Source organism: Elephantulus edwardii, unplaced genomic scaffold, assembly GCF_000299155.1.
Source record: "Elephantulus edwardii isolate Elephantulus edwardi_28Jun2011 unplaced genomic scaffold, EleEdw1.0 scaffold00051, whole genome shotgun sequence".
NCBI classification, from domain to species: Eukaryota; Metazoa; Chordata; class Mammalia; order Macroscelidea; family Macroscelididae; genus Elephantulus; species Elephantulus edwardii.
Genome location: NW_006399801.1, coordinates 8,473,561 through 8,488,668, shown reverse-complemented (window position 1 = coordinate 8,488,668; position 15,108 = coordinate 8,473,561). Strand labels below are relative to the sequence as shown.

The window sequence follows — 15,108 nt, the reverse complement described above, 5'->3', positions numbered from 1 at the left end:
TAGAATTGAGAGCCCAGAAATCAGCCCATCTACTTATGGTCAACTGATTTTTTACAAGGAGATGAAATCAGTTAAGTGGGGAAACGACAGCCTTTTTAACAAATGGTGCTGGCAAAATTGGAAAAATATCTGCAGAAAACTCAAGCAAGATCCACACATTACTCCATATACAAAAACCAACTCAGGGTGGATCATGGGCCTAGGACTAAAACCAAGGACTATAAGCTTCATTAAAGAAAAACTTGGATGAACCCTTTTAGTCTTAATGCACAACATAAACAGACTTCCAAATATTCTGAAAAATCTACAACCAGGAGAAGATAAAATAGATGAATGGGGCCTTCTAAGAATCAAATCCCTATGCACATCCAAAAACTTCTCCACCAGGGTAAAAAGGGAAGCCACAGACTGGGAAAAAGTATTTGGTAATGATATGTCAGATAAGGGACTTATATCTAGAATTTATAAAATACTTGAGAACCACAGCAAGATAAAGGTAAATAATCCAGTTGAAAAATGGGCACAGGATATGAACAGACACTTCACCAAAGAAGACATTCAGATGGCCAACAAGGGCATGAAGAAATGTTCTTCCATCATATTTTAATGCTTCCTGGATCATTTCATATTCTGCCCAAAGCATCCTTAAGTATTGCAACTTGAGGCTTGAATTTGTTCTTTAATTCCTTCAGCTTAAAAAATATTGAGCATGTTCGACCCTTTTGGTTTTATGATTAAAGCTCTTTGTGCATTTCATTATAATACTTTGCTTTGTCTTCTGGTGCTGCCCTTTGAAATCTTCTTTTCAGCTCCTTAATTTCTTGATTTCTTCTCTCTGCTTTGGCTTCTCGGTGCTGTAGCGCAATATTCAGAGTCTTCCTCCTCTGCCTTTTTAATGACCTTTTGCATTCTTCATGGATGATATTCTTGATAATATCCTCTCACAGCTCATCTGGTCTTCACTAATTGGTGTTCACGGCCTCAAACCTCTTCCTGAGATGGTTTTGAAATTCAGATGGGATAGACTCAAGGTCACATTTTGGTTCCTGTGAATTTGATTTCATTTTGTTCAACTTCAGCTTGAACTTGTGGCTAGAAATCTGAAGTTAAGGTGTTCGCTGAGCCAGCCATGTTTGCTCCAAAAGCTCCAGAGGAAGATCCTTCCAGGGCTCTTCCCGCTTCTGCTGGCCCTGGGTGCCACTTGACTTACCACAGCATCACTCTAACCTCTGCTCATTCTTCACGTGGCCGTCTTCCTTCTGTGCCTCTCTGTCTCTATGTCACTTATTTAGTTTTGTTTGCCGGTAGAAAGGCCTATTAAAATTCCCCTCTTCTCCATGTGATATAATTTTAATTGTTATTATTGCTACTTCCATCAAGTTGGCATCAACTTATAGCATCCTCATGCACAACACAGCATACCACTGCCTGATCCTTCCTCCTCCTCACAACCTGCTGTGGATCAGAGCATTTTGACTATAAGGTTTCTAAAGGATTTTTGGAACTAGAGTGCCGGGCCTTTCTTCCTGATCATCTTAGTCTGGAAGCTCTGGCAAAACCTGTTCAGCCTCACAGCAACATAAAAGCCTCCGGTGACAGCCAGCAGTGGGTGTTCATGGCATGCACTGGCCGGGAACCAAGCCAGAATGTATCCTGTGGGTGATGGAAATGCTGCCTTTGCCCCACCAGCATAATGAGATTTCTAAAGAATAAAGATTAGTAAAGAAAACTTGTCACTGCTTTGAATATTGCAGGAGCAATGGTGTATGCAGTGTGTGACAGTGGAACACCCTGCTGAGGACATCTCTAGTGGTCAGGACTTCATGGGACATGCTTTGGACATGCAGTGGTCAAAGCCAAGAGGAGTGTGGTTTCACTGCACTTGAGATGGGATTTGTCTCCATGTTGGTCATGTAAGAGGGGTCCTTGGAGAGAGGAGCATTTTGAGGGCTGCTGTGTGTGTGCTTCCTCACTTAGGACCACCCACCTGCACAGTAGGCACTGCCCAGCAGGCCAGTGGCCTGGAGCCTGGGCAAGCCTCACCCCATCTCACTGCAGCTATAGCTGCTAAATGATTCTTCCACCTAAACTCCAGGTTTTGCTCTTTTATTTTCAGAGCTACACAAAGCCAAGCTGTATCTGTTTGCTCAGCCTTAATAGAAGCACACTCACTAATAGCAGTCACTGAATAATTCTGTGCACTTTCCTTAAATGTCTCCTTTTTTAAAAAACAAATAAAATGAAGACACTGAGTATAATTTATTGCTAATATTTTATGAGATAAAAAGGTTTAGACTAGTTTTTAAGGGAAACAAAATTCTTTTTTTTTTTTCCATTTTACAACAAACTTGTTTTCTTGAGAACACAGTCCTTATAGGTGTTTTGGACAAAATTCATTCTTAATGCAAACTGACCTTGGGTAATTTGGCATGAAAGACCTTTTTTAAAAAAAAAATTATTCTTTTGTGTATGTGTACCGGCAAATCAGATCTGACAGATACAGGAGGAGATTGTCCCTCCTTCTCCAGCAGAGCATCTCATGGATCCAAACCACACACCTCTGGGATTGCAGTGCAGTTTCTTGCCACTAGGGGCAAGAAAGATTTTTATGCAGACCAGTTTGTTGAAAAACAAACTGGAAATGATATGAACTAAAAATGGAGCCGAAAAAATGGCATCCATCGGCTGGTTCTTTGCGTGCCCACTGTGTGCCAGGCTTTCCTCTAAGGACTGAGGAGGTGCCAGACTGAGGAAACACGGCAGGTGTCATGTCTCCCGCAGCCTCACACGTCACACACAGTGTCTCGGTTCGCTCTCATGATGCCTCTCTGAGGTAGGGACTTTACTCTCTCATAGCTGAGCACTGGTTTGTGTGGGGGTTAAACCTACCCTGGCTTCCACAGCCAGGAACAGTCGACCCAAAATCTGGACCCAGGAGGGGCCCGGACTCTAGAAATGTGTATGTTAGAGATTTGATTGTGTTTTCTGATAAAGATCTGTTTTAAGTATTAAACCCAGGATGTGACCTTGTGAAGGTGGCCTTGTTTGGAAATGGGTTCTTTGAGGTGTTGGGCTCACATGTGGGCATTCCTGCAGGAGAATAGATTCCAATCTAGTCTGAGTGGTGTCTTATTGAAAAGAACAGATAACGGGAGTTAGATGATGTGACCATGGAGGCAGAGATGAGCCAAGAACCCTAGATTGCTGGAAGCAAGGAGAAACCAGGAGGGAGGGAGGCCGAGGGCATTGCCTCTCCCCCTCCCTAGCCCTTGGCCAGCATCACCCCAAATGCCCTTGGTTAATATCTCCCTGCCCCAGAGCCTGTGTCTAGTGCCTTCTCCCACCAGCCCTTGGCCAGTACCTCCCCCAAACCCTCGGCCAATGCCTTCCCTTCACCAGCCCTCGGCTAGTACCAACCCTGAACCCTTGGCCTGGATTTACTTGGATTTGTACCATTAGTTTCCAGGACTGAGAGACCATAAATTTCTGTCCTTATAAACCACCTGTTTTGTACGGTTTTGCTAACGTCAGTCCTAGATGACAGACACTGGATAACTACCACGTTAACCGAAAGGTTAATGATGCACTTCCAGTGAAGGGCCTGGCGTTATCCTTCCCCAAAGTCACCCACTGAAAACCCTTTGACGCATAATCCTGACACATGGGTTATCTCCATGAATCAGAATCAACTCATCAACAGCTGGTTCTTAGTCCTCCTGAACTTTTTTTTCTTTTTTGCTTTCTTTGAACTTACTGTGAGACATTGATTGCCTCTAGATTTAAAGTCAGCTCAGTCATTAAATGAACTCTCTGTACAGGAACTTGCCTTCACTGTCCCCTTAGCAGATAATATCGCTGTCTGCAGTCAGCTACAGGTCCACCACAAACAAAGCCAGCGAAAGTGGAAAAACAAGCCCTGTTGTACTGACAAAGCTGCTTTTCCTGGTGTCCAGTGGTGAAGTTGCTGAGGTGGTAACATCATGGACCCAGACAGAGATAAGAGATGTGTAACTATCAGGCCTCTCTGCGTGAGAGAACGGCAGTGCAGGTGTCAGCAGAATGAGATGCTGTGGGAAGATGGAAGGTGTTCTGGTTTATAGTTTGTTGTTAGGGGTCATGGAGCTGATTCCAGCCCATTGTCCCCGTGTAGTCTAAGTAGAACTGACCCATAGGGTTAGTTATCAGTGAAATGCTTAGCTCTTACATTGTGAGCACTCCGTGTGGAATTTATACAGTAGTGAATTTGTCCTCAGAGTTACTTTGTCTTCAGTTGGTCCAGGAGCCTGAGATGCTATGCATTAACTGTTGGGTTGCTAACATAAAGGTTCTTTTTCGAACCTACCAGCTACTCTGCCGGAGGAAAATGGACAATTTTCCTGTAATGGTTCATGGCCTACCCTGTAGGCAGTGCTTCACTGTCCTGTAGGATAGCTGTGAATCCATACCAAATCCATGGCAATGGGTTTTTATTTTAAAATCAGCATGTATCAGCTTTCATTTCTTCTCTTTTTTTTTTATTTATCCATACAAAAATATTTAGTAGCCACTGTTGGTGTTTTTTTTTTGTTTTTATATTTTTGTTTTGGTAAATATATTTAATTAATTGTTCTACATTTCTCTATTCTCCTGTACACGATTCAGTGGCATTAGTTCAGTCACTGCACTGCATTGTCACCACCGTCTTTTCCCAAACCTCCCTGTCGCCCTTAACAAAAGCTCATAAGCATCAAGTCCCATCACTCCCACCCCCCGCCCATCCCTGGGAGCCACTAATAAGCACTAGACTTTATATACATGCCCATCTTTTTTTTTAATTAAAAAATTTATTTTATTCTCAGACCCCCTAGGTTGTATAGCCCTGGTGTACAAGTTGCTGTACAGCGGTTACTTGTGGTTGCTGTGAGGCTGAACACTGTGACACGGATGTGTCAAATGCGTTAATGGTAAAGGGTGGAGCTCCCTGATTAAAACAAGCGTGGAAGGAGGAGTGGCATCCACTTCCATAACAGCTTGCCTCCGGAAACCCTATGAACTTGGAGAGAGGATGAAAGGCACCCAAGCGTCAAGGACTCTCCTTCATAGGGTCGCTATGAGTTGCCTGAGACTCGATGGCATTTAGCAACAACAACAACAACATTAAGATTATTATAACTTATATTAGCCTATAGAAAGATACTTTTATATTCTGTACTTATTAACAGTTAAAAAACATTCCTCTTCTTCTTGCATTAAGAAAAAATGTATCTATAAAAACATGCCATAACATGGTAATCCTAAACTCTGTAAAGGAACTTCACAGCCACTGAATTTAAAACACGGAAATTCTATAAATGTCTTGCAAATGTATTTTAGCCTTTCCTTTGTGGGTAGCAGTAACATGCATATTTTAAACAAGAGACCTGGTGATTGGTAGTTTTTCACTATAGCAAAGTCTTGTCTCCTGTCAGTCAGCTCAAGTTTATGAAAGTCCTGCAGTAAAAGTCATTTGTTTCCTGATGAGCTTGAGATAGAATGAATGTGTTGGCTGACTGTTTTGGACACCCATGCTTAGCATGCTGATATCCTTTACTGTTAAATATCTGAAGATTATATGGAATATTTCCAAAGGTAAGGCTTTAAAATTTCCAAAGTTTGATAAAGGTTGAGAATCAGAGTGAAAGTCTTTGGAAAGATAGCTAAACTGACGATTACTTCATCTGTATTTTTGCTTGGGAATCAAAGTGAAGTTGGTATTTGTTCTGGTGTCATCATCTTTTTCTTATCTAGCTTTTTTACAAGTTTTGACAGTTTTCTGGCTAAAGATTCACAGGAAAATCAAAGTTAGTCCTTTTGTTCTACCATCCTCAAATTTCTTAATGTTTAAATCCCCCGCTCAAGATTTTCCCTCCAGGAAGCAGGAAGTTCGGCTTTGTTGTGTGCAGGAGCCCAGTCCCATATATGTCCATCTTAAACATTTCATCTAAGTGGAGGCATGCCGTGTTTGTCCCTTTGTGACTGACTGATTTCACTAAACATCATGTTTTCAGGGTTCATTACAGTTTCAGTCTTCTGTCTGATGTGGATGAATGCTTGTCCCCTCTGTGGGACACAGGCATCTCCTGTGAGTCCCTCAGTGTCCATGGGGAGCCTGAGGTGGTGGTAAGTTTGTGCCAGTCAGACTCTTCTCTCCCAGCGGTGTTGTTTTAGCAGCAATGTCAGTGCGACACCTGGCAGGTGCTTAAGAGATGGTAGCAGCTTACAGCCTAATGGAGATGGCATTCTGTAGACCAGGAGGAGCAAGCTGTGAATGTGGGCAGAGTGTTCCTGGATGCATGGACAGGTAAAACAGGGCCATGGGAGCGTGCCTCACGTCTTTTTTTCTCTCGTGAACAGAACGGACGCTTTGCTGCTAAGGCTGTCGCTGGTGGTTGGCAGGGAAGTGTTCTATGCCGCCCTCTGGGGCAGCGTGCTGGCCAGCCCAGCCGTGCGCCTACCCGCCTCGCTCTTTGTTGTGGGCCACATCAACCGCCAGGTGCCTGTCAAGGAGCAGAGGTTCATGCTGGGGACGGATCACCAGCTTACGGTAGGTGCTACATGCCCCAAGCCAGGTTCCTTGGGACAGCTCATCTCCAAGTCCACAGGGACACACAGAGGCCTTTGGGCCTCTGGGCCCAGAGGAGCTCCCTGTTTTTCAGAGAGGAAAGATAGTTTTGTTTTTTGCAGGGGAGTTTTAGGTTTATAGAAAACTGCATCAATTACAGCATCCTCATGGTCCCCTACTCCCCTACATTCAGTTTGGCTCCCATTCACCTGCAGAATCATCTTGATTGATTCTAGTTCTTAACAGTTACAGATTAAGCTGCTATCAAATTAATGTACAATTTGTTTTGGGGTGGTTTTTATTTTAAGTGAACTGATACTTCAGATAACTTTTTTTAAAGCATTTAAATTTCTTTATTTTTTAAGTTAAAAACAAACAACATAATCTGATGGTGTCCCCTTTTCTTTTTAGAACATTCACACCTCCATAATCAATTATCCAAAACTTTTAGAGATGTAACAGGAATGTTATGCTTCAAATCATTCTGTTGACTCAATCTGAAATGACCTATTTCCCCTTCAAATGAAAATATTGACTTGGAAGGGTCATCAGTGTGATTCTTGATGCTTTGAATATCAGATGACTTTTTAACCCAAGAATTAACTCTGAAATTTATTGCTTTTGAGTAAGAACCAACTCAGTTGACTCACCAAGCAGGTTTCCAGAGGCTGTAAATCTCATGGGAGGAGATTGACCATCTTTCTCCCATGGAGCTGTTGATGGATTTGAACTGCCTGCCTTTGGGTTGGCAGCATAACTCCTTACCCATTAGGTGAGTTTTGCACAGCATTAGAACTGATTGGTTCAACTATGTGCCATTTATATCTAAACCCCTTTCCATAGTTCATGTTGCTTCTGTGGATTCTGCTTTCTTCTGTTACCTCTTTCTATAGTTCATTCAGAATGTCTCTGTGGATTCTGTTCTCTTAGCAGAATCTTTCCCCCAAGCCCCACATTCTTTTTTTTTTTTCTTTCCTGCCCTGTCTTATATAGACCTCTGTTCAAACTTAAAGAGTTGTCCTGCATCCTGTCCCAAGCAACTCCTGCTGCTGTCCTCACCATCACCTACTCCTTTTATTCTCAAACCCACCCCAGCAGGTCTCCCTGGGAGTACATCTTCAGGTCCTCCAGGGATGCTCTTCCTGCTTTGTCTCTTTTTTCCCCAAGCTGCTTCTTTTCTTGATGGACTGCTTTCTACTGCCACCTTTTGGTGAGTCCACATTAACCATAGAGTGTTCAGCCTTGAACTCTCTGTGACAGCCCTAGTTTTGAATTCCATTGCAGTGTGATGTATGTTACTGCCCCAGCTCAGTCTACTCCTTGGAAACTGGGGTAGACGGCTGCCCTCACGTGGACTCTGACTATTTACTAAAAGCATTGGTGAAAACTAAGCATAATGTTTAGAATAGCACGGACCTTCATAACCAGGTTCCATCTCCTGATTTTCAGCTTCACTGAAGACTTTTTCTGTCCATGTGCACTGCTTGCTTCAGCTTCTCATGTCTTGCTTTCATAACAGAACACAATTTTATAATTCTTGTAGTGTCCCATCCTCTATCCAACTCTTATCAAGGCTAATAGAGTTGCTTTCCTAAAGCATAGCTTTGTCCTTATCTATCCTGTGCTGTCAGTTATCTGGCTTCTTGCTGCATTCAGATCTAAGGCCAAACTCTTGAGTGTCCTAACAGTCAGTGTCCAGCTACTCCAGACATCTTACCCTACCCTCGGTTCCTGGGGACCCTGTGTGTACTGGAGTAGAACTGGAATCCATACGGTGTTTACTGGCTGGTTTTACAGAGGTGGGCTGCCTGGCTTTTCTTTGAAGACATCCCCAGGTGTGCTTAAACTTCCACATTTTCAGTCAGCAGCTGAGCATGCTGCTCAATTTGTACAAGGCAGAGACCCCTCAGACCCTCTAACCAACCAACCAACCAACCAACCAACCAAACTTGTTGCTATTAAGCCAATTCTAACAAATAGCGACCCTTTAGGGCAGAATAGCATTGTCCTGAAAGGTTTCTTACACTTGAGTCTTTATGGAAGCAGTCTTGTCACATCTTTCTCCTGGGAGCTAGCTTGTAGGTTAGAACTTCTAACCTTTTGGTTAGCACAGCCAGGTACTTATCACTGCACTCCCAGGGCTCCCACACCCTTTAATGTCCTGACTTCACATTTAGGATGCTGCATCTTTGTTCCAATCGTGCTACCTCGACCTCAAGCGTGCACTCGCTGCTGCTTCTTCTTTTCCTTCTCTCAAGTCAAAATGTAAATCCAACCTGCCTGTTTGTTTGTTTGTTTGTTTGGGTTTTGTTTAGTTTGTTATCACTAGAGACAGATGTTTATAAGTGCTTAGCTGGGAGAGAGAGTTAAGTGAGGAGTTATTGCTAAAGGAGCGCTCAGTATCTGAAGAGATAAAAATCTTTTGGGAAATGGAGGAAATGATAATACAACATGTTGTTACGCATTGATGAGTCAGGACGTCTCATAAGCTGACCCTCTAGCAAGCAGGTTCTCAGAGGCAGTAAGTCGTACAGGAAGAGATTGCCCATCTTTCATTATATATTTTCTTGTTACAACAAAAATAATATGAGTTTTAAAGAAAACAATTTTTTTAAAAACTCCAGACCTTAATTGTGTGCTGGGGAGGACGAGCTAACAAGTGACAAACTCCTGCCCACTGCCGTCCCGTTGATTCTGACTCGTGTGACCCTGTAGGGCAGAACTGACCCATAGGGCTTCCAAACCTGTGAACATTTGTGGGAGCGCACAGCCACACCTCCTTCTCACAGAGCAGTTGGTGTGTTTGAAATTGCCTGCTTTTAAATTTAACTGTAGCACCACTAGACTTCCTTAACGAAACGTGGTAAGTTTAAATGCTGATGATAATCTAGGAAAACAGTAGACAGAGGCTGTTTTGTATTATTATTCTAGAACTTTGAACTGCATTCTAAAATGATTTTCCAACAAAGGGTTACAAAATATATCCAATTAACCCATCCTCACCACCAAAAACAACCAGTTATAATTTTAGGGGAAGAGAACGATGTGTGAGTGCTGTGTGTGCTTCACCACTTAATAATAACAACAACGTCTGAAGACCCAAAATTGAGAGTTTGTTGCTACTTTGAAAGAGGATGCATGTTAACATATGGCGAGGCCAGGTTGGAAGATGTTGAGTATGTATTTTTAAAAGCCACAAAACTTTAACAGAGAGTGCAAATTGTATGCTGTGTGCACTAATTACAGTTTCTCATTTAATTCGTGGAAATCCCGTAAAGTAAGTGCTGCTCATTATTCTTGTTTTGCGAGAGGAAACTGAGGCTTAGTAGGATGGGGCCTCATCATGCAATTGTAGACTTACACTGGAAACGAGGCACTGATACTAGAATTCCCATCAGTAACCTCCGTATTTTCTCTAAATAGACAATATATAAAGAGCCATGGTGGTGTAGCATATTGTATTGGATTGGTAATCAAAAGATTGGTAATTTGATTCTAGCAAGTGCTCTGTGGGAGAAAGGTAGGCATTCTCCTCCCTTAAAGATTCGTAGTCTCAGAAACCTGATGGAGGGTCGCCATGAATCATAATCTAGTGAAGAACAGCGGATGGATAAGCTATGTATATGTGCATCCACATATACAAGTATAACTATATTCACAAGCTATTATTGTTCTATGCTGTCAAGCCATAGCCACTCTATAAATGACAGATGTGAACCTTGCCCTGTCCTATACCAGCCTCTCTTTGTCCTCATCAAGCCCATTGTGGTACCCACTGTGTCTGTCCATCTTCTTTCTCTGACCTTCTGTCTTTTCCAAAGAGTGTCTCCTCCTGACAACATGTCCAAGTATGTGAGACAAAGCTTCATCATCCTTGCATCTAAGGAACACCCTCATTGCACTTCCTCCAAGACAGACTTATTTGTTCTTTTGGTAACTCATGAGATATTTAGTACTCTTGGCCAGCACCACAATTCAAAGCCATCACTTCTTCTTGGGTCATCCTTATTCATCGTCCAACTTTCAGATACATAGGAAGCAACTGAAAACACCATGGTGCACCATACATAGGTATACCTACATCTTAACCTGCCTTTTGAACTCACTCTTCCCAGCTGCCTGATCTCTCCCTCTCCAGAATTGTTATGGCTCTCTTTTCATGGCTCTTGACTTCCGTCACCTAACGGCTGTTATTGTCTGGTGTGCATCTGCTTTACACCTGTCTCAATTCAGATACTGAATATTTGGAGAAGACGCTGGACTTACGGATTGCATTGATTTCCAGTACATTTGGGCTTGGCCGAGTGTCTTCTAAGTTTTAGTCTGACCTTAGATTCCTGTTGGAACTTAAGGATATACCTTTTTTGGATCAGAGGATTTAATATCTCAGAACCTAACCCATCAGTCCAAACCCCTCCCTTTCTCAGACAGGTGTGATCTCTGGCTGAGCATTTTGGGGTCACACACCACAGCACTAAGAGGACCTTGTGCGTTCCAATGATTTAGCAGAGTGATTTCCAGATTCCCAAGAAAGTGCTTTCTTATAGCTGTAAAGAATTGTGTGCACATGATGACAAATTTTACATTTTTGTAACAAGGAGTCCTAGTTGGGCTGTAGTTAAGCATCTGGTTTCTAACCTAAAGGCTGGCAGTTTGTACCTACTAGCCTTTCCAGAGAAGGGAAATGAAGCAGTCTGCTGCTGTAAAGGTGCACCAATTTGGAGACCAAATAGAGCTCTTCTACTCTGCCCTCCGGGATCATCTTAAGTCAGATGGACTTGACAGCAATGGCTTTGGTTAGTTTTGTCTTTGTAATGAAATGCTTGATTCCATTTTTTTTGTTTATAGGTGAAGTCTTTATGCGTGTCCCTGTTGGACTCCAATGTTCTGGTGCAAAGAAATAATCTGGAAATCGTCCTGTTCTTCTTCCCATTTTATACTTGTCTGGTAAGTTGTTTGTAGTGCCCGGGTAAGTCAGTGAAGCCCACCAATGGCTGAGGGGTGCTGGTGGTCAATCTCAAACTGTGTTTCTTTGAGAGATGAGCTCAGCCAGTTGATGATATTTGCTTCAGACAGATTAAAGTCCTTGTCCATTATTTGTGAACATAGTTTTCCCAAAGCTAATATTGCATACAGGCATACAGTGGAAAGTGTATGGCAGCTCTGCTTCAAGCAAATCTCTCAGCACCACCTTTCCATCAGTGTGTGCCTGTTCATGTCTCTGTGGCACATTTTGCTAAGTCTCACTTCAGTTCAGACGTTTTCATAATGCTATTGCACACTTAACAGATTACAGGACAGTGTATACGTAACATTTATGAGCACTGTTGGGGTGGTGATGGTAGTGTGTTATTGAATTGGAACCAACTCAGAGCTGACCCTCCACTGGGTTCTCAGCAGCTGTAAATCACACAGGAAGAGATTAGTCCTCTTTCTTCTGAGGAGCAGGTGGTGGATTCAAATTGCATGCTGTTGGGTTGGCAGCACAGCTTTTAAAAACTGGATCACCAGAGCGCTTATATGTGCTAGGAAACCAAACAAAAACATTTGTGTGACTCACTTTATTTCAGTGGCTGGAATGGAACCCACTATATCTTTGAGGTATGTCTATAACTTCACTATGCACAACAGCCAGGGGACTAACTCTTTTTGACAACCACCTTTTTTTTTCTTTTTTTTGTATGTGTGTGTGTGTGCACTGTCAAATCGGACCTGACTGGTACGGGAGGAGATTTTCCCTCCTTCTCCAGCAGAGCATCTGGTGGATTTGAACCACTCACCTCTGCGATTGACAACCACCTTTTTAAGATATAGCTTTGTAGATGGCTAAGTCTCATGAACTGCCAAGAGAACAAACAGGTCTGTCCCAGAGAGGGCAAAACCAAGCTGGTCTTTGGAGACAAGAATTGTGAAGCTCTCTCTCATGTACTCTGGACATGTTTCCTGGAACGGCCAACCCTCAGGGAAGAATATCATGGTTGGACGGTTGGAGGGACAGTGCAGGAGAGGAAGACCCTGAATGAGATTGATTAACATGCTGTCTAGGGTAATGAGAGTGGATGTGTAGACACAGTGAAGTTGCTCTAAACCTGAGTAGGTTTAGAGCTATTATACAGAGGGTCACTAGGAGTTGCAGATGACTTTACACACACAACAGCAACAACAAGGAAGGATATATGGTCCCTGAATGGCACAAATTATGCTCTCAGCTACCAACTAAAAGGTTAGTGGTTCGAACCCACTCGGTGGTGCCATGTAACAAAGACCTAGAGACTTGTTCTGTGAAAGTATGTTGTTGTTATGTTCTATCAAGATGATTCTGAACCATAGCAACCCTTTAGGACATGCCTGCCAGTGCTCCCAAGGCTGTAATCTTGATGAAAGTAGACTGCCCAGTCTATGGGGAGACTGGTGGGGTGCAGCCACTGACCTTTCAGATAGCAGCTGAGTACTGAATGCCACAGCACCACCAGGGCACCTGCCTATGAAAATTACAGCCAAGAAAAACCCCTGGGGAGCAGTTCTGCTCTGTAACATGTGGCGTCACCATAAGTTGGAATTGACTTTACGGCACCGCATTTGGTTTCATTGTCTAAGGAAGGGCTGCATGTTAATAGGTCAGTGATGTACTCTGTAGTCCCTGGTAGTAAAGCTTCCTCTGTCTTTTCACTAGGACCCGGATGAGAGAGCCATTCCTCTGCTCAGATCTGACCTGGTCCGTGTTCTCTCGGCCGCCACCCAGACCCTGCTGAGGAGGGAAATGTCGCTCAACAGGAGACTCTATGCGTGGTTGCTAGGTACTGAGAAATCTGCACTCATAGAAAATCCAAGCTGGCAAAACCATTTAGTGCTGATTTGGGGGATCATTTTCCATCTTATTGATATGTTTCCAAACTCTAAGGTTTTGGGAGAATTATATACTGGGTGCACATTTATTTTCATTTTGGTTGTTTTACAGTTTTTATAAAATAGGAAAATAAAAATGAGAGGTGAAAAAAACAAAATGAAGTGCATTTAAGAAACTTGAAATGCAACAAAAACTGTCATTAAACCTTTTTCAAGAAGAAATGTATTACTGGGGGGATGTTCATGGTCTGAGAGTGTGTATGAGAAAACCCACCACATCGTGGACTATGTATACATAAAAGAGGGTTTGGATCAAAGGAATGGCGTGTCTGCAGGAATTATAAGGATAACCTTGGGAGAAGGTGTAGGTAGCCTCAAGTTTGTAGACAGTAGCCATGACTGCTGGGCAGGAGGCTTCATGGAGCAGGTCCTGGAAACGATCGTGCTTCAGTGGCTGGTGCATTATGTGTTGCCCTGCTGAATGAAGGGATGGCCATTCAAATCCGCCAGCCACATCCTAAGAGGATGATGGGCAGTCTCCTCCTGCAAATGTTTACATTAGAAGCCCAGTGGAAAGTCGCCATAAGTTGGAACAAGCATGTTAACAGTGAGTTTAAGAGGTAGAAGGTGTGCGAGGTGGTAGTTAACATCCTCTGCTGCTAACCAAACTGTTAGATAAAATCCATTCTGAGACACCTTGAAAGAAAGGCCTGGCCATCTGCTTCCCCAGAACTAGCCGCTGATAACTATATAGATCACAGTTCCACTCAGGTACACAGTGTGGTCACGGAGAATTGGAGGAATTCACCAATCACTGATTAATTAGTCCAAGCACCACAAAAGGCACAGGTAACCATTTTATCAATTCCCGTACTCATCTGTCTAAGAAAAATTGACTTTAAGGACATTAGCCATTTAAGGGCATTAGCCATTTTAGCATTCAACACATAAACATTATCACACTAATATCAGTCAATCCTCTACCTCTTCTCTCTCCTTTCTTCCGATAAAAGGCAGAGGAATCATTACATGGGGGTTACTCAGGACTTTAAGAAATATCCATAGGCTCATTGGGCATTTTTATCAAAAGGCCGAGTTTGTTAAAGGCAAAACTCATGTTTCTAGTTCAGATCTGCTGACTCGCTCAGGTTTCAACTAACACGGACTCGGTAGGAAACAACGGAACTTCCTCCCATAGGGTCTCCAAGGCTGCAAATCTTTATGGAAGCAGCCCAGACTGCTCCGTCCTTCTCCCATGAATGGCTGGTGGGATTGAACCATGGACATTTTGGTTAACAGCTGAGTTGCTTTACCTACAAGATTTCTTCAGCTGCCCCAGGTGTACCGTGCGGATACTGTTCCTTGCCGGGGGACCTTACATAGTTACCTGAGGCTCAGATGGGGGCTTCCCAGTGAGGATGTCTTGTCTGTGAGGTGCCAGCCAGTGGTCTCTGACCCGTGGTGACCCCAGGAGTGCCCAAGTGGAACTACGCACCCGAGGGTTTTCAGTGGCTGATTTTTCAGAGGTAGATCATCAGACCTTTTTTCCAAGGTGCTTCTGGGTGGACTCAAACTTCTAACCTTTTCGTTAACAACTTAGCACATTATTCGTACTACAAAAGAATGCTTGATTTTATGTAGTTCTTTGTAAACAGATAGTGTTGTTGTTGTTATGTGCCATC

General features: G+C 43.1%; 1 protein-coding gene across 1 annotated transcript in view; it reads left to right on the top strand.

The window, feature by feature from the left end:
* Positions 1-15,108, top strand: part of DOPEY2 (dopey family member 2) — a 180,779-nt gene that overhangs the window by 70,446 nt on the left and 95,225 nt on the right. The window contains exons 4-6 of the mRNA XM_006886727.1: positions 6,373-6,562; positions 11,429-11,527; positions 13,254-13,377. Coding sequence (XP_006886789.1) covers positions 6,373-6,562; positions 11,429-11,527; positions 13,254-13,377 — 413 coding nt within the window. The remainder of the gene's footprint in view (positions 1-6,372; positions 6,563-11,428; positions 11,528-13,253; positions 13,378-15,108) is intronic.